The sequence below is a fragment of the Rhinolophus sinicus genome, chromosome 18 (assembly GCF_057876585.1).
Source record: "Rhinolophus sinicus isolate RSI-liver-muscle chromosome 18, RSI-T2T, whole genome shotgun sequence".
NCBI classification, from domain to species: domain Eukaryota; kingdom Metazoa; phylum Chordata; class Mammalia; order Chiroptera; family Rhinolophidae; genus Rhinolophus; species Rhinolophus sinicus.
Window position 1 is genome coordinate 51462236 of NC_142518.1, and position 19986 is coordinate 51482221.

The following is a 19986-nucleotide window of genomic DNA, read 5'->3' on the forward strand; positions in this document are numbered from 1 at the left end:
CTCAGCAACAAAACAGAAAATTTCAGACAAGAAATAGAAGATATAAAAAATAACTAAATGGAAATTTAGAACTGACAAGCTCAATAACTAAAAAAAAAGAAATAAAAATCTCAATGGATAGACTACAAAACAGAATGGAAAGTACAGAGCAAAGAATCAGTGAACTTGAGATAAAACAATAGAAAGTACTCAATCTGAACATCAGAGAGAAAATAGATTAGGAAAAAAAAAATGGAACAGAGCCTTGGAGGCCTGTGGGAGTATAACACATACCTAACATTCATGTCATCAGAGTCCTAGGTACAAAGAATAAAGGGTGGAGCTAAACACGTATTTGAAGAAATAATAACTGAAAACTCCCCCAAATTAGCAAAACCCATAAGCATACAGTTTCAAGAAGCTGAGCAAAGTCTAAATAGGGTAAGTATAAAGAAATTCATGCCCAGACAAATCAGTCAAACTTCTTAAAACTAGATATAAATTTAAAATCTTGAAAGCAGCAAGAGAAATCTTAACTATTGGGAATAACAATTCAAATGACAGCTGATTTCTCATCAGAAACCATAGAGACCAGAAGGAAGTGGTGTACAATTTTTAAGTACTCAATGAAAAGAACTGTCAACTGCAAATTATGTATCTAATGAAAATATCCTTTAAGAATGAAGGGGAAATCACATTTTCAGATGAAGAAAGATGAAAATAATTTGTCACTAGCAAACCTACTCTAAAGGAATGGTTGAAGGAAGTTTCTTGAAGAGACAGAAAGTGATTTTAAAAAAAGGAATTTGGAACATCAAGAAGGAATAAATAACATGGTAAGCAAAAATATGGGTAAATACAATAGGTTTTCCTTCTCTTGTATTTTCTAAATTATGTGTGATGGCTGAAGCCAAAAATATATATAACATTATCTGATGTGGACTTGAAGCATGTAGAGGAAATATTTAAAACAATTAAATTATAAATGTGGAGGGTAAAGAGAGATAAAGGAAGCAAAATTTTCTACAGCTCAATGAAACTGATAAAATGTTGATACTGGTACACTGGTTTAAGTTATGGGTATATAATGTCATACTTAGAGCAACTACTAAAAAAGCTATTCTAAGAGATACACTCAAAAGCACTGGAGATAAATCAAAATGGAATTCTAAAACACATTCAAGTAATCCACAGGAAAGTAGGACAAAGGAAACAGGGAAACAAAAAACAAAGAGAACAAACAGAAAACAAAAAATTAAAGTAGCAGATCTAGCCCTAACATAATAATTACAATTTGGTCTAAATATACCAATTAAAAGACAGAAATTGACAGAGTGAGAACAAAAAGTGGCCCAACTATGTGTTTCTATAAGAAATTTATTTCAAATATAATGAAAATTAAAATACATGTAATGAAAGTAATAGGTTGGAAAAAGATATAATGTGTAAAGATTAGTCAAAAGAAAACAGGCATGCTGTATTTACATTAGATAAAAATGTCTTCAGAGCAAAAAAATTACCAGGGACAGAGAGGGACATTACATAATGATAAAAGGGTCAATCCACCAAGAAGACATAGCAATCTTAAATGTGTATATACCAAACAGCAGAGCTGCAAAATGTATGAAACAAAAACTGATGGAACTGAAAGGGCAAACGGACAAATCCACAATCATAACTGAAGACTTCTATAACTGTGTCTCAGCAACTGATAGAACTACTTGGCAGAAAATGAGCAAGAATATAGAAGAACTCACTATCAGCCAAAGGATCTAAGCAGCATTTACAGAAGACTTCATCCAACAACAGATACAAATTCCTTTCATCTGCCCTTGGAATACAGACCAAGGTAGACCATATCCTTTATTATACAACAAGACGTAACTACTTCAAAAGAATTGATCTCATATGGAATATGTTCTCTGACCACAATGAAATTAAACTAGAAATTAATAACAGAAAGACAACAGGAAAATCTCTAAACACTTGTAAACTAAACAATACACTTCCAAATAATCCACAGGTCGAAGTGGAAATCTAACGTTAGATAAGAAATACATAGCACTGAAAGTAAATGAAATGCATACCATAATTTGTGAGACACAGCTAAAGTCATGATGAGAAGACATTTATAGCACTACATGCTTACATTAGAAAACAGGATAGGTCTCAAATCAATAATCTAACTTCCTATATCAAGAAACTAGACAAAGAAGAGCGAAATAAACCAAAAGCAAGCAAAGGAAGTAAATCATACAGACAAGAGTGAAAATCAATGGAAGTGTAAGCAGGACAACAGTAGAGAAGATCAATAAAACATATAAAATCTAGTTCTTTGTAAAAACCAATAAAAATGATGGACCTCCAGTAAGATTGACAAAGAAAAAAGATTTTTTTCAGCAATTAAATAGAGGACAGTAATACAGACCCTGTAGATATCAAAAGGATAATAAGGGAATACTATGAACAACTATAGACATTTAAGTTGACAATTTAGATGAAATGGACTACTTCCTTGAAAACCACAAGCTACAACTCACCCAATATGAAACAGATCATTTGAATAGACCTATAAGTATTAAAGCATTGAATTTAGAATAAAAAAAAAACAAATCTGAAAAACAACTCTCTAGGTCCAAATATTTTCATTGAAGGATGCTGCCAAATACCGTCTATAGTCTCTTCCAGAAAATAGAGAAAGAAGAAACACTTCCCATTTCATTTTATGAAGCTAATATCATTATCCTGATAACAATACCAAAGATAATACAAGAAAAGAAAACTACAGAGCAATGTTTCTCATGAACTTAGAAGCAAAAATCCTTAGAATTTTTCATAGAAAGAGGCCTTGAATACTCTTTGGATGGACATTCCACCACCAGAGATAATATCAAGGATGTCACCAAGATTCATGTTCTGCAGAGCATATGTATTCCCCCACACCACTGTCTCTTTTTAATACAGACTGTGTGCCACTAAAAACAATATTTAAGTTTTAAAATACGACACCAGGTCCAATATTTGGATGATCAACAAAGGTTTGAGACCAAATATCAAACTTAGAAATTGTCTTCACTAGACGAAACTAGATTATCTTTAGAATCCTATCTTGTAAACACATATATTCTTCTTTTTAATCATACTTCTTTATCACTAATCTTGATCTGTCTCTCCCTTTATTGTAGGAGATTTTACTGCTTTAGTGGTTCCTAGCCTTCCACAATTTAGGAAAAGCAAGGCACTTGCCTTTCCATTTCTCACTGCCAGGGGTCAGGTGAAGAGGGTTAGAAAGTAGAATGGAGAAGAAGAGAGAAAAAGTTGTAAGTCAGAGTCAGATTGTGCTACAGAAGTGAGGACAGAATAAGGGTAATCCACAGCAAGGGTTGGTATTTCTAGAACACTTTCCTGAATGCTAGTTATTCAATAGCAGTATTTGATGGTCTGACCAAATTATAATGCAACCTTTATTTAATCAAAATATAATCAACTCTTGTGAAACAGGATTTTTATTTGAAACTTTCTGTTCTTTTCTTTTAACATTTTTTATTAGTTTCAGGTGTACAAAACAATGTAATAGTTAACAATTTATCATTTATATCCCTCACACAGTGATAACCCCACTACCCCCATCCACTACCCCTCTGACATCGCATACAGAAATTACATTTCCACTGTCTCTGTTCCTAATGCTGTACTCCACTTCTTGCATCTATATCTATATCTATATCATCTATATCTATATCTATACCATATATATATATATATATATATATATATATATATATATATATAATTATAGTTGACATTCATTATTGTTCAGCTTCAGCTTCAGGTGTACAGTGCAGTGATCAGGCATCTGAATCATCACTGAGGTGGTCTCCCTAACAAGACAAATGTCCATATAAGGGAACTCCTATAATAGTATCAGATGACTTTTCTACAGAAACATTGAAGGCCAGGAGGGAGTGGCAGGATGTACTCAAAGTGATGAAAAACAAAGGCCTACAACGTAGATTGCTTTATCCAGCAAGGCTATCATTTAAAATTGAAGGAGAGATAAAGAGCTTCCCAGAAAAGAATAAGCTAAAGGAATTTATTACCACCAAGCCAGCATTGCAGGAAATATTAAAAGGGCTTCTGTAAACAGAAGAAACTTTCTGTTCTTAATTAAGGGAAGCTTCCTAGCCTAGAGGTTTTTTAGTGTTGCTCTCACACTCTTGATCTCATCTCACCTGCAGAATATAGCGAATCTGCTGTTTTGTAAACTCTGACAATCCTTTAGGAATCAAGGATTCAATGTCTTCTGACTGAAAAAGAGAGGAATATCAATTGAAAAGTTACATATTAGTATTTTAATCTTAGGATCAGCAGTCCACAGACTTTTGTGCAGCGGGCATATTTTTAGGGACATCAAAAGATTATTTCACTTTTTGGGTAATAGTTGCTACAAATTTCATTTCTAGCCTTATCAGTTCCTACTTTAAAACATTTTTTGATTATATTACATATATCAAGGAAAGAACCCTGAATTTCAGGCATTTTAGGGAAAAACTTTGGGCAATCAGTCAGATGTTCCATTTCTATTTTTTAAAAAGAGCAATTTAAAAATAAAAGGATGGCCTCTTAAATCCCATTAAACACTTTATTTCAGTGTATCTTTCAACAGCCTTCTGGAAGTTTTGTTGGTGGTAGATATGACATTTTAGAGGCTGATTTTTTTTAAGCAATGAAAATTTGGGTAAATAAAATAAAATGAAAGGTTTATTGAGAATTTACATAGAGCTGTGGTGACTTTTGAAAGATTATGACGTTGCCACAGCAACACTGAGAAGCTTCCACTAATTTTACGTGAGAATCTGAATTGAAGTTAGTACTTCCTAAATGCAATTTAGGGCTTACTGAATAATTGTAATGAATGCAGTATATGAATACACTGGAAACAAAGATAAAAATTAATACAAAATAGGCTATTTTGCTTTCTTATTACATTGTAATCATTTCTCTATTTGACGACTTAGTCCATTAAAAGTAATTATTAACAAAATGTGCATATATACCGTGTTTCCCCGAAAATAAGACCTAGCCTGACAATCAGCTCTAATGCGCCTTTTGGAGCAAAAATTAATATAAGACCCGGTCTTATTTTACTATAATATAATATAACATAATATAAGACCGGGTATAATGTAATGTAATATAATATAATATAATATAATATAATATAATATAATATAATATAATATAATACCTGGTATAATATAATATAATATAATACCAGGTCTTATATTATTTTTTGCTACAAAAGACGCATGAGAGCTGATTGTCTGGTTAGGTCTTATTTTCGGGCAACACAGTAATAGAATTAATATTTGAAAAGATACTTCAAATTGCTGGCTCTTTGTCATGGGACATACAAGGTTTCAAAACACATTAAAACTTAATCTGCTATTTATTAGTTAATCTAGATTTCAGTTTTATAAAGCAGAGTAAGTCTATGATTTTTTAAATGTTCTGATAAGCAAAGATAAATTAAATCACAAAGTGGCTGCTAAAAAACACTTTTTGTGTGAATGGTTACTACATTTACAATTATTGCTTTTACAGACATGACAAAGATATAAATGGTTATATTATTTTAAAGGCAAAATGATCATTATTTCTTTCACTACCCCGTTTCCCATCTAATGAAGGTACCAAACTAAAACAATATTATTAGTGCAAATATCAGAATCTGCTTGATTATCAACTATGTTTGATTTTTAATAGTTTTACACTTACCTCATCTGTAGAATCAAAGTCCTGTTTGCTGCAAGAGTGAAAAAAACACATGATAAACAACCTTAAGAAAATGTATATACTGATCATATATAAGTGCTAGTGTTCTAATTATTTTAACTTACTTTACAATACATCATAATAGCACCAATTCAATTTACAATACAAATGAAAAATTTTAAAATAACTAAAATTGCACTTGACAAAAACAATTTTTCCTGAAACTAGCTAATCTGTTAAAATAAAAAAATACCCAAATAGCAAACCAATAAAATATGCAGAATTGGTCAGTACCATCCATTAGCCCCAGTCCATTTGTGGCTAGATGTAGAAGTCCTCAGTGCATGGCAGTACATGCTACTTGAGTGAATAAATGACAATAATAGTTGTTCTCTATTTCCATCTCCCTTTTCTCCTGTATTGATCTCTTTCAGTGCTGATTCCAGCTTCTCTCTACAGTGTCTTCAAGTTTTATCAAAATTGAAATTTTCAAGACAAGACGGAGTAACTCATTCAATCTACACATGCTACAGAACATATGGCAGTGAGAAAGCTTAAAGTGTATTTGAATGTTTACATAGGAACAGAGCTTTAAGCAACATGACAAAAAATTCTAGTAGAATAATGGAATTTCCAGCATCAAAATGAAGGTTTGACCATGAGGGTTGGAAGGTCCTTTGTGGAACGATATGAGGTAGGCAAATGTTGCAAGAGAATTATTAGTGATTATATCAGTCTGGCACTTGCTTCTTTGGGGAATGCTGAAAGCTGGGAAGGATACAGTTCTAGTGTTGTAAGTGGCAACAGACAGGCTTTTATTTTTGCCTACTTACTCCTTCTACACTATAGTGGAAGAATTGGGCCCAAAATACATACAGTGAACATTCTTCTGAAACAACAACAACAACAACAAAAGTACACATTTCTGACAGCAAGACAGAATACCTTAAAGTAAGATGGTCTTAGAAAATCATAGATATATGACTGCAATATCCTCAGTATGACAGAAGTATTTTAGAGATATAAGCTAGTACATTAGCGCCTATCTTTACCTTCTAAGCCCTTATGAGTAATACATTGCTTACAGAGCTAAAAGAATCATTCACTGTGAAAAACCTCTTGCATGCATTTATAAAAATATATAAACTAATGTGGAGAAAGAACTGAAGATTCCATTTCCCAAGGCATGACTGCATATGTGCAATCATCTGTATGTATGCATGTGGTATTTCCTGTGTCGCTCAAAATAGAAATTGTGGTGAGGCCCTAGCAAAACATAATGAAATGTCTTCTACTTATTTAATGTTTTACTAAAGTAACTGTTTTACTAAAAGTAACAAGTTAAAAATATGAATCACAATGAAGTTTTAGTAGTCTTGTGTCAATGGTAACTGGAATTGTCACTGTATTAATAGACCATTTATATTTAAAATTCCAATTCCAATGCCAACCTAGTATACATATCCCTAGTCACTTAGTTCTTTCCACAAATAAGAAAACAAACCAAAGAAACAATACAAGGAACAATCAACAGCACTTAATATTGGAATATTAAAAAGTAACCAGAATGGTTTCATGAGACAACCTTCCTTATATTTGATCCTGCATCCCACTCGTTGCTGAACTGCAATTTGGAAAGAAAAGATAAGGGGAGATAAAAGGGGAGGGAGCAAGGGAGAAAGCAGGAATAAAGAGAGCAGAGCAGGTACCAGGAAAGATCAGTGTGGATTACATCTCCATTCAGCACTGGGGGATGGTGGCGAGAATTATATTGGGAAAAAGAAAAAAAAAAAAAAAAACAGAGTGGCACCCACTATATATCATCTCATCTCCTAGGAAGGAAAGAATGTAATAAGAAAAAAAAGAAAAAAAGGGTGAAAGAGGGAAGTAATGAAGAGAAAAAAACTGACAAACTTATGACAAACAAACACCAAAAGTTTGAGACCCTCTCTACCCTGGAGTATTTACTGATGTGGAAACATGAGCTTTCTTTTTGTTTTTGGTATTTTTGCTACTCTAGGAATTAAATTCAAATCTTTGCAGTGCTTAACTACACATAGGTCATCATCCATGTATAGTTAACAAAATGGCCTAAATGAGAATAAGGTATTTCAAAAACCCAGATTACACCTTTACCTGGATGATCATTATGAAATAATTTAACTTTCCTGCTCACTTTGTTTACTTCCAATTTATATGAGACAAATAAATTTGGAATATATTTAACTCCCATTCTATAAACCTTAATTGAGTAACAACTTTGTCAAGGCCATGCATTCTGAAGTGTTTTGGGACTATACAAAACATAAATATTACCTTGTCCTGTATGTCATATAAACATAATTATTTCAAGGCAAAATTTGCACAATGTAAAATTGGTGTAAATCTTGTGACTTTTAAAATTTGATGATTCAAAAAATTGATAATTTCTTTGTCATTAATATCATAAATAATTTGGAGATACATATCTAGTATTGAAAGGTTAAATGATTTGCCTAAGGAGGAAACGTTCTCAGAGTATGGGGTATGGTCCCAGATTTTGCCACTTTTGTGGCCTTAGGTCAATGGTTCTCAAACTTGAGAATGTATCAGAATCATGTGGGGTGTTTGTTGCTGAGCCTTATACCCAGAGTTTCTCATTCTGTTAGTTGATTTCCAAGTTCTCACATGATGCTAATGTTGCTTGAAAGCACATGTCTTGAATCATTTATGGCTTATAAAAATCTATGACATAAGTATTATTATTATAACCCCTATCTTACAGATGAAGAAATCGAGGTACAGAAAGTTAAACAAGTTACATGATATTACATATCTGGTATGTAACAAAAACTGGGACATGGTTCCAATAAGTTAACTCTGGATCTAGAATCAGGGTACTTAAGACTATGTCTCTATATGCTCTTTATTTTACAATGTGATACTTTGATAGAAATATTCTCAGGGCATGATTAATGAACAGAAGAGGAACACCTAGACCAAAACAAGTATCTTGGGAAGGCTTTGCAGAACTGCTAAGTCATAGTTTATAGGTAAAGACTCCTAAAAAATGTTTGAATCTATCCCAAGCACTTGGTAGCTGTGTGACCTTAAGTTAATAACTTACTCTCTCTGAGTCTTCATTTGAAATTTTCTAGGGTTACTATGTGAAGTAGATAATATAGACAAAGCACAGTGTCTGGCATATAGTGCACACTCAATAAGTAACTGACTAATCAGAGTGAGGAAAAAGATTTTAAGGTAGTGACTTATACAAATGAGTGAATGTGTGAAATACTTGTTTGGGTAATAGTACAAAAACATGATGAAGGCTTAGCTGAAGATGGTGATCATGCATTTATAGTGACTTCAATAGAAACGAATGGCTGTGCTTTGCTGTAACCGTACTCAACTGCATGGATGTAGCAGCAAAGAAGGCATTCATTCATTCAACAAATATGTGTTGATGTTCCAGTCAAGATAGCAGAGTGGGTAAACACTGCTCAGCTCCTCCCATGATTACATCTAAATTACAACTAAATTATAGAACAATCAACCTGGAGAACCATCTGAAGTCTAGCTGAACAGAAGTCCTATGACTGAAAATATAAAGAAGGAGCCACTTTGAGACTGGTAGGAGTCAGGGAGACATGGAATAAGACTCAAACCTCCATGTGGCAGTTGAGAATCAGGAGGGATATCTCAGCTATGGAGGTTCCCCCAGAGAAGTGAGGAACCCCATACCCCCACACCAGCTTCCCCAACCCAGAGTAGTGATGCCAGGAAGCGGAGCCACCCACAACATTTGGCTGTGAAAAACTAGGGATTCTGATGATCCGGGTGGGACAAAAGGTGGTGGGAAACCCAAGCATCCTCTTAAAAGGTCCGCACAGACTCACTCACCCACAAGCACTCACCCTGGGCTCTGGTGGTGATTTAGAGTGCGTCGGAGGCATGGGAGGGGAGGGCACAGACTGAGGTGTGTGGCTTTGGAAGAGGGCTGGAGGACAGTTGCCACTTTCCCTGTGTGGGGTCCTCCTTCCATACAGCTGGCAGGTGGCTACTATCTTTTTTTGTGTGTTGAGCCTGCCCCCACGTGGCCAAATCTTAATCTGAATTGGTTTAGTGAGCTCTGCTGGGACCCAGCCCCACCCAAATCCCCTAACATCTGAGGCATTTTCTTAGCCAGCAACCAGCTCCCCCTGCATTGCACTCTTTCTTGGAAAGCTATCAAAATCTGTGGGCCCCAAGCAGGAAGAGACTGGCTTTAGTATGCTCTGAGACTTTGCTGAGTAACCCCACTCAGCACTGGCACCAAACCAGAATCTACATTAATCTGGTGACCACAACTCTTCCCATTCTAGTGACTCCCCAAGACCCTGCCTCACCAAACTCACATACTGCACAAGGCTTTATAAGTGGCTGAACCTTAAGGGAGCCAGTAGGTAGCAGCAGGCCTCAGAATGTCTGGCATTTTGGGAAGCTACCCCAGCCCTGATACTGGTGGCAGCTGCCCTCAGTTCACAGTGTGGCCTCTCACACACACCTCCAGGGTTAACACAGGCAGTGAACAACTGTGGATCACTTTGTAGCTCCTACCAGGAACTCTCTGGCCAGTCACAGACAGTGGGATACCTGAGCTGGCACCGGAGCCCCTCCCAAGAGGCCCTAAAACCAACATACTTGGAGGTTGCCTTCAGGCCACAGCAGAGCACTACCCAATTACTCTCACAAGCAGCATACACAAAAGGTGGTCTCAACAGGCACCAGAGCCCACTGGGGTGAATTCTACTCAGTGGGGTAAGTACCCTGCACAGCAGCCCGTAAGCTGTGGATGTGACCAAACCCCACAGCTAATCAGCCTGAAGGTCAATTCTAGCTACTGACATGCGAATAGCAATCAAGGCTCAATTATAACAGGAAGGCACACACAACCCACACAACAGACACTCCTGGAGTACTTGGAGCAGGTGACCAAGGATACTGTGCCAGGGCCCCACAGGACAGCTACTACACAGGAGAACTGGCCAAGACTGGGAGACATAGGAGATCTACCTAATACATAGAAACAAACACAGAGAAGCAGCCAAAATGAGGAAACAAACAATTACATTCTAAATGAAAGAACAGGAGAAAACTCCAGAAAAAAGGCTAAATGAAATGGAGGTAAGCAGCCTACCAGAGACAGAGTCAAAACAATGGTTATAAGGATGCTCAAGGAACTTAGTGAGAACTTTAACAAAGAGGTAGTAAGCATGAAAAAGAACATAGAAACCATTAAAAAACAGTCAGAAATGAAAAATACAATAACTGAAATGAAGTATATACTTTAAAGAATGAAGAGCAGATTCGATGTAGCAGAGGATCAAATCAGCAATTTGGAAGTCAAGGTAGCAGAAAACACTCAGTTAGAAACAAAAAAAAATAATAATTTTAAAAACGAAGAAAGTTTAAGGGACTTCTGGGACAAGCATATCAACATTTGCATCAGTGGATTACCAAAAGGAGAAGAGAGAGCAAGAACTTATTTGAAGAAATAATGACTGAAAAGTTCCCTAACCTGGTGAAGGAAATAGATTTACAAGTCCAGGAAGCACAGAAGAGTCCAAACAAGATTCAAAGAGGCCCACACCAAGACACATCATAATTCAAAAGCCAAAGGTTAAAGACAGAGAGAGGATCTTAAAAACAGCAAGAGAGAGGCAGTTAGTTGTCTACAAGAGAGCTCCCATAAGATTGTCAAATGATTTTTCAACAGAGACTTTGCAGGAAAGAAGGGATAAACACAAACTTTTCAAAGTGATGAAAAACAAATGCCTATAACCAAGATGACTCTGCCCATCAAGTCTATCCTTTAAAATTGAAGGAGAGATAAAGAGCTTCCCAGACCAAAAAACCAAAAATAAATAAATGAAAACTAACGGAGTTCATCACCACCAACAAGTATCACAACAAATGTTAGAGGGACTTCTAAAAGAACAAGAAGAAAAAAGAACACAAATATAAATAATATAATGGCAATAACTACATACCTATCAATAATCACTTTAAATATGAATGGAGTAAATACTCCAATTAAAAGACATAGGGGAGTCACCCCAATAAATTAAAAAAAAGACATAGGGGAGCTGAATGGATAAGAAAACAAGACCCATACATATTCTGTCTACAAGAGACTCGCTTCAGATAAAGAGACACACACAGACTAAAAGTAAAATGATGGAAAAAGCTATTTCATGCAAACAGAAACAAAAATAAGCTGGGGTAGCAATACTTGTATCAGACAAAATGAAGTTTAAAACAAAGGCTATGATCTGAGACAAAGAAAGACATTTCATAATGACAAAGGGCTTGATCCAACAAGAGGCTATAACCTTTGTAAACATTTATGCACCCAACATAGGAGCACCGAAATATATAATGCAAATATTGACCAACATAAAGGGAGAGATCAACCATAATACAGTCATAGTAGGGGACTTTAACACCCCATTGACAACAATGGATAAATCTTTCAGACAGAAAATCAACAAGGAAACAGCCGCTTTAAGTGTCACATTAGACCAGATGGACTTAATTGATATTTTTAGAGCATTTCACCCCAAAGCAGCAAAATATACATTCTTTTCAACTGTACATGGAACATTTTCCAAGATAGACCACATTTTAGGCCACAAAACAAGTCTCAATAAATTTAAGAAGATTGAAATCGTATCAAGGATCTCCTCTGACCACAATGGTATGAAACTAGAACTTAACTATAAGAAAAAAATTGAAAAATAACAAGCACATGGAGGCTAAATAGCATGGTTCTAAACAATGAATGGGCTAACAATGAGATCAAAGAAGAAATCAAGAGATACCTTGAGACAAATGAAAATGAAAACACAATGAACAAAATCTATAGGACACAGTTGAAGCAGGTCTAAGAAGGAAATTCATAGCAATACAAGCTTACCTCAAGAAACAAAAAAATCGCAGTAATCCAATCTTACACTTAAAAGAACAAGGAAAAGAAAAACAAAGCCCAAAGTGAGTAGAAAGAAGGAAATAATAAAGATCAGAGTGGAAATAAATGAAATAGAGGCTAAAAGTACAATACGAAAGATCAAATGAAACCAAGAGCTGGTTCTTTGAAAACATAAATGAATTTGATAAACCCTTAACCAGACTCATTGAGAGAAAGAGAAGAGAAGAGAAGAGAAGAGAAGAGAAGAGAAGAGAAGAGAAGAGAAGAGAAGAGAAGAGGACCCAAAGAAAAAAAAAATCAGAAATGAAAGAGAAGTAACAACTGACACCACAGAAGTACAAAGATTATAAGAAAATACTGTGAGCAATTATATGCCAACAAATTGGACGATATGGAAGAAGTGGATGAATTGCTAGAAACATACAATCTTCCAAGATGGAGTCAAGAAGAAAGAGAAAATCTGAACAGACTGATTATTACTAACAAAATCGAATCAGTAATCAAAAATCCTCCAACAAACAAAAGTTCTGGACTGGATGGCTTTAGAGGTCAATTTTACCAAATATTCAAAGAATAATTACATGGCTCCTTCTCAAAATATTCCAAAAATTTCCAGAGCAGGGAGGCCTTCATTTTATGAGACCAACATTACCCTGACTTCAAAACCAGGCACAGATGTTACAAAAGAGAAGATTATAGGCCAATATCCCGGATGAACATAGATTCAGCAATCCTCAACAAAGTATTAGGAAATCAAATTCAGCAATACATTCAACAGATCATACACCATGATCAAGATTTATTCCAAAGTGAGCTCAATACCCACAAATCAATTAATGTGATACACCACATAAAGAAAATGAAGGATAAAAATCATATGATCATGTCAATAAATGCAGAAAAAGTTTTTGAGAAAATTCACCATCCATTTATTATAAATACTCTCACCAAAGTTGGAATAGAGGGAACATACCTCAACATAATAAAGGTCAAACCCACAGCTAACATCATACTCAACAGGGAAAAGCTAAAAGTGATTTCCACCCAAGACAAGGATGTCCATTTTCACCACTTTTATTCAACACAATATTGGAAGTCCTAGCCATAGCAATCAGACAAGAAAAAGAAAGAGAAATCATCTAAGTTGGAAAAGAAGGAGTATAATTGTCATTATTTGCAGATGACATATTATATAAGAGAATCCTATGATTATACAGCCCCCCCAAAAAAAGAAAAAAACTATTAGAACTGATAAACGGATTCAATGAAGTAGCAGGATACAAAATTAATATTCAGAAATCAATTGAAGTTTTATACACAAATAACAAACTATCAGAAAGAGAAATTAAGAACAACTGAAACTAATATAAAATAATATTGAATGTAATTGAAAAATAAAAATTAATTAAGTAATATTTATTGAGCACCACACTAAACCAGTCACTATGCTAAGCACCAAAGAAACCAGGGTAAATGAAACACCTCTCATTAAGCCCTCTGAATTCTCGGGGTAGTGGTGGTTGGGTACTGGATGGAGATGGTGATAAAAAGAAACAAATAAAGCTGGGAGCTAGACTAATCCAGTGTTAAGATTTTGCAAAGTAGGAGGGACAACAACATAAGGAAGCAAGGCAGTTGTGGATGATGATAAGAGAATGATTGCAGTCATTAATATAAAAGCAAGAAAAGTCAGCTGATAAATGGAAAAAAAAGATGTAAGAAATGGAGAGAAAAGAGATGGACAACAGATTAAAGATCTCTAAGAAGTACAAGAATCTAGTTAGTGAGTCTGACCTAGAAAAATATTCTACTGACTTTCACCTTAGATTTTTTGGAGCTTTACTAGATTTTGTCTGATAGATATATATAATATGACTAAGTCATAGAAGGCAACATTTGGGATATGGCTTATGGAATTTATTTCATGACATACTATGCTCTCATCTACACATGAACAGCTGATAAATTGTTTATTTGTGTACACATATATAATTATATATTATTTATTATATATTATTGTATAACATACATATTTATATTACTTTTAGATATTTATATAATCTATTTTAATATATGTAATATAATAAAATAATATATAACATTTATAATATACAACACTTAATATATATTGAACTCTGGCCTTCATACATTGAACATATATCACTGGAAGATAAACAGTAATGTGTTAGTAGTGGGATTCTATTTTATATCATCAGTGTAATATCTGAAAACAAGTCATAGTATATCATGCATTTTTTTGAGCTTCTTGACCAAGAGGCTGCATTTGCCATCAAAGTACATTATAAAAGATAACATACAGAAGTCTTTACTGATCTCTAAAGGGCTGCTGTGAGCTTTTTGTGGATTTTCATAAAGTACATTGACACTTAAAATGTAGTTGTGCTATTTCCCCATTAAAAGTACTCGAGTTTTGCTGTAAACTTAAAATTGCTCTAAAAATAAAGTCTATTTAAAAATACTACAGTATTGTAAAATGTTTGGTAGCTATAACATCAAGGCAAATTATATGTTTATCGTACCTTCCTCCAATTCTCTGCAAATGGTCTAATAAGCAGTGGTATAGATCAGTATTTTTACGGCTTAGATCCGCAAGTAACTCTCCAAAATACTTGGGGTCCAATTTTTCAGGGCCATCATCCTGAATTATCACCTGAGAAAAACATCAATCACAATTATAAACAACATTAAGTGTTTCTAAATTCACAGTTTTGATGTGAAATGCAAAAACTGAAATAGCTTATTAATACAAGTAACTCATTACAAAGTCACCACATGAATTAAGCAGAAAATTAAAATTTTCTTTGTATCTGGGGTTTACATTTTTCAATGTGGGAGAAATTTAAGAAAAAAGCAACATTGCGATAACATTTTCGTTTCATTTCACTCAAGTCTAAGTGACATAATGAATGCAAAACTTGAATAATTGATATAAAAATTCTTGAATATATATGCTTAAGTAAAACAAGTAAATCAAAATCTCTGAATAACCCATTATCACCACTTGTCTTACTCATCTGCCCCCTGTTGGAAAAGAACATGTGAATTATTTGAATTATGCTGACTATAGAAGAATACTTTCATTTGGACTTGGAGCTTCTCAGTGAAAGTCAGCTTGATTTATTAGTATATCTTAAAGTTAGATTAAATAAAACCTTCCCAATTCAATGTGCTTTTATGTATTTCTTATCAGATTCCTTCCACTTATTATTTGGACTAAATATCCAGTCAATCTGACATGGCAAAGTATAGCTCAGGGCCGAATGTAGAAAATTCTTATACCTCAGAGATATCTGAAATCATCAACACAAATTACTATGAATGGTATCCTAAATAAGACCTGTTTTATAGGCTTCATCCTTTGGTACCAATCTGTTCAATATTGTTGACCACCTTGCCTCCCATCACCAAAACAACACTAGCTGGAGGTCAAAAACTTAGATTACATTCCATACCCTCTTTGATATTGCATGTGGGACCAAAGGTGCCCTATAAACACATTTATTCCTGAATATATGTGAGATAAATGGACTTCAGATGTGACCACTAATACTTCCTTTTTAACCTGTCCTCTCAAAGCAGACCCTAAAAAGTCATGCATGCTAAGGCAAATGAAAGGACTGCAACGTAAGAAAAGATGAGCTTTCATAATCAGGTCTTTGATATTATAATCCATTTATAAAATACAGAAAATGGAAAAAAACATTCAAAACACAATATAGTATCATCACGTTTTTATTAAGATACATATTTTTTTCACATTTTAAAATGTCTGGATGAAAACACCACAATGCTATTTTGTCCATGTAACCTTTCAAGGTGCTTTCTTAGAGAAGTAATGATTGCTTCCTAAACAGGGTAAAGTCTTCTATATGAAGGCAGAAGTAAATGGATAAACTGGTAGAGTTAATATTATCATATTGTATGTTTAAATGCCATAGAATTAATAAGTTGTGTGTATTCAACATAAAACATTTAAATTCTTATATGAACATAGTAACACATTCTATTTCCCAACATGTTCTCTGTTCGAGCCATAGTAGATTTCACTCTTCTGGGCACACATCATGTTATTCCTACCTCTGGTCTTTATTCACATTTTTTGCTGCTTCTAATACACTCTGTCATTCCTGCTGTGTATCCAAATCTCACCTGTCCTTTGAAATCCATCTCAAGATCTACTACCACCATGAAAATTGAAACTACACTAGCCAACAAGCTAATTCAATTTGGCTCTTTGTGCTCAATTGTCTTGAATTGTTTTTATATTATTTTACATATGTAAATCTTGTTCTCTCAGCACTCTCTCCCTACCTAAAAGAAATAAACAAACTTAAGAGTAAAGAATACAAATTGGTAGTTACAAAATAGTCATGGGAAGGTAAAGTAAAGCACAGGGAGCATAATCAATAATATGGTAATAACTACGTATAGTGCCAGGTGGTATTAGTCAGGGGGATCACTTCTTAAATTATATAAATGTCTAACCACTGTGCTGTACACTTGAAACTAATATAAAATAATATTGAATGTCAACTCTAACTGAAAATTTTTAAAAGGGGGGAAGATCAATAATATTGTGATAACGTGGTACAGTGTCAGATGGTTGCTGAACTTATGGTGATTACTTCTTTAGCATGGGGGTATAATCAATAATGTGTGAATAACTCTGTATAATGCTAGATGGGTACTGTCGAATAACTATGATGTATACCTGAAACGAATATAATATTGTATGTTAGCTATATTTTCATAAAAATCTTTTTAAAAAATACAAAAAAAGTAAAGAATGGATCATACTTTTTGGTATATCCGATAGTATCTAGCACAGTATTGATTGAATGCCTTATCATTGCTCAATAAGTACTTGTTGAATTGAAAGAAGTCATCTACCTGGTTAGAAGTGACCAAAAATGCCAGCTGATTCTGGAAATAGTTGTTTTGTTTTTGTTTTTTTGTTTTTTTTACTGGTTTGTTTCTTAAAGCAGCTAACCAAGAATGATTTAAAAAGCCAAATAGAGCATAGGCAGTACTACCTCAAAAATATCATGGTGATCCCTTATTCTTACTTCCCTAAGTTCAGGTAAGTCTAATTACAGCAACTAAACTGAACTCCTTTAGAGTTGGAGACTAACATTTGAGCTCTACCTAGATTTCTGGATGTTGGCAGTCAGCTCCTCAGTGACAGAGCCCTCTCAGGAAATGAGGGCAAAATTAGGCAAATCTTTATTCAGACTAATCCTGAATACTTTTGATTTCATATTTCATTCATGCGTTTCTCCCTTCTGGGCCACCTATATATTCACCAAACTGGGAATAGCCTAAAATCATGGTTTCAAATATTTAAAAAATCAAGATTAACTGGATAAGAGGGAGACCTAGCTGTCATGTCAATGTCATTCCATTGATCTTCAGGTTATTTCATTGCTGTAGCTAGCCAGGTAGATAACCCCTTCCTGCCTCCTCTCTCTCTCTCTCTCTCTCTCTCTCTCTCTCTCTCTCTCCCTCCCTCCCTCCCTCCCTCCCTCCCTCCCTCCCTCCCTCCCTCCCTTCCTCCCTCCCTCCCTCCCTTCTAAAACCATAACTTTCCCAAGTAGAAGAGGGCGTTTCTTTAGCCAAGGATACTCAAAACTGAGATCCCCTTAGAATCTCCAAACAACTAATTTGATATGATTAGTATTTTGCATATTTTTCTCTTAACTAATTATAATCCCCTCATAATACCATGAAAATCATGTTTTTTTCTTTCCAGTTTCATTCATTTGACAGAGTAATTTCAGTTTCAAATTGTCTTAAAATATTTCTTACAGCTATTTTCCTGTCATTGCACTGCACGCTAGTAGATCTTTTAAGTACATAAGTCTTTACCCACATGCATCTTTAGTGCCATTACTAAAAGTTTTGCTCATATGATTTCTATGTGGTGGATTTAGGTACCCAAATGAAGAATCACACAGTTCAGGACAAGGAGTGATTTACATTAGCACTGTGTCTGTGTTCATAGCTAGAAAGAGGTGTTAAAAGCTATCAATCATATTGAGTTGATAGGATTTTATTTTGAGAAATTATAATAATAACTAATATTTAGTTATCCCTTACTATGTGCCTGGCGTTGTACTATGAACTTTACATAAAGATTAAACAAAGTAACGCTGTCTTGTAACCACTATACAATATTGCCTCCTGAGATGACCTCTTCTGTTTGTTTTCTCGGTTACTTTGGAATTACATTGCTCCTAACTGCATGATTTGGGAGGTTAGTTAGGCTAGGACTTGAAACAATAAAAAATTTGATTTTCTTAATGTGAAACTATGTAAAATATGCCTGAAGTTCAGGTAATAAATTTTAATCAGCTAGAGAAAATGTAAGAGCATTAGAAATGAAGAATGGATTCTTTTGGCAAAAGAGGTAGAAAAGCAGGAAGCAAAATTTTACTCCTTTGTGTATATATTCTTTCTCAGTTTTGCATAGTGTACAATTTATAATAACATTTGAGTAACACTCAGTAAAAACCTAAACCCAGTAGGGTTCAAAATTTGGAGGGGCGAGGACAGACAGAAGTCAGATTCTCATCTACTGTTAGGTCTTTGACAGGACTATACTCAATAATAAGATGAAATATCCTAACCATAAACTGTGATGTGCCAGTTAGCAATATTTTCTATTTACTAAATCAGAGGTCCTTAGAGCTTCTTAGTTTTATTGTAACTGTTTGCAGGTGTGTTTGAACATCTTTTAGATTTGGCTTAAAGCCATGTTCTTGTTGCCTTAAAAAAGCCAAGATAGGGAACCTCCCAAGGAAACATGGGTTTTGGGTCCAAATAATGGTAGAAGACCAGTAGCTTTAATGGATGGAGATTTTCATCCTGTGAAATTATTGAGTTGATAGGATACTTGAGATATACCCGTACCCCATATCTACTCTTTTTGCTTGATGAATGAGAGCTATCTCGAATGTCAATCTTGGATAATAGCTTTAGCTTTTTATATACAAACAGGGCAGGAGTACAAACTGTGCTGAGGAATGGTTGTTCCCAGATACACAAAATGTGATATTTCTCCAAAGAATTATTAAAGATTCTTTAGGATGCATCAATCAAGTTCCTTTAATCAGATCTCTGTTTGACTATAATAATTGCCAAGCAGTCCAACTCCTTGTCTCTGACTACAGGTAAATAATGAAAAAAAATCCTCTAATTAGACTACTGCCGCAAACCCAAGGCAAGGTACCAATGCTTAGGTGTGAAACCAGAGGCAAATTAGT

General features: G+C 34.5%; 1 protein-coding gene across 2 annotated transcripts in view; it reads right to left on the reverse strand.

The window, feature by feature from the left end:
- POF1B (POF1B actin binding protein) overlaps positions 1-19986 on the reverse strand; it is an 83961-nt gene that overhangs the window by 25904 nt on the left and 38071 nt on the right. For both annotated transcript variants that reach the window (XM_019717430.3, XM_019717429.3), the window contains exons 7-9: positions 15244-15374; positions 5758-5785; positions 4212-4286 (exon numbers count right to left, since the gene is read on the reverse strand). In XM_019717430.3, the coding sequence (XP_019572989.3) occupies positions 4212-4286; positions 5758-5785; positions 15244-15374 (234 nt within the window). The remainder of the gene's footprint in view (positions 1-4211; positions 4287-5757; positions 5786-15243; positions 15375-19986) is intronic.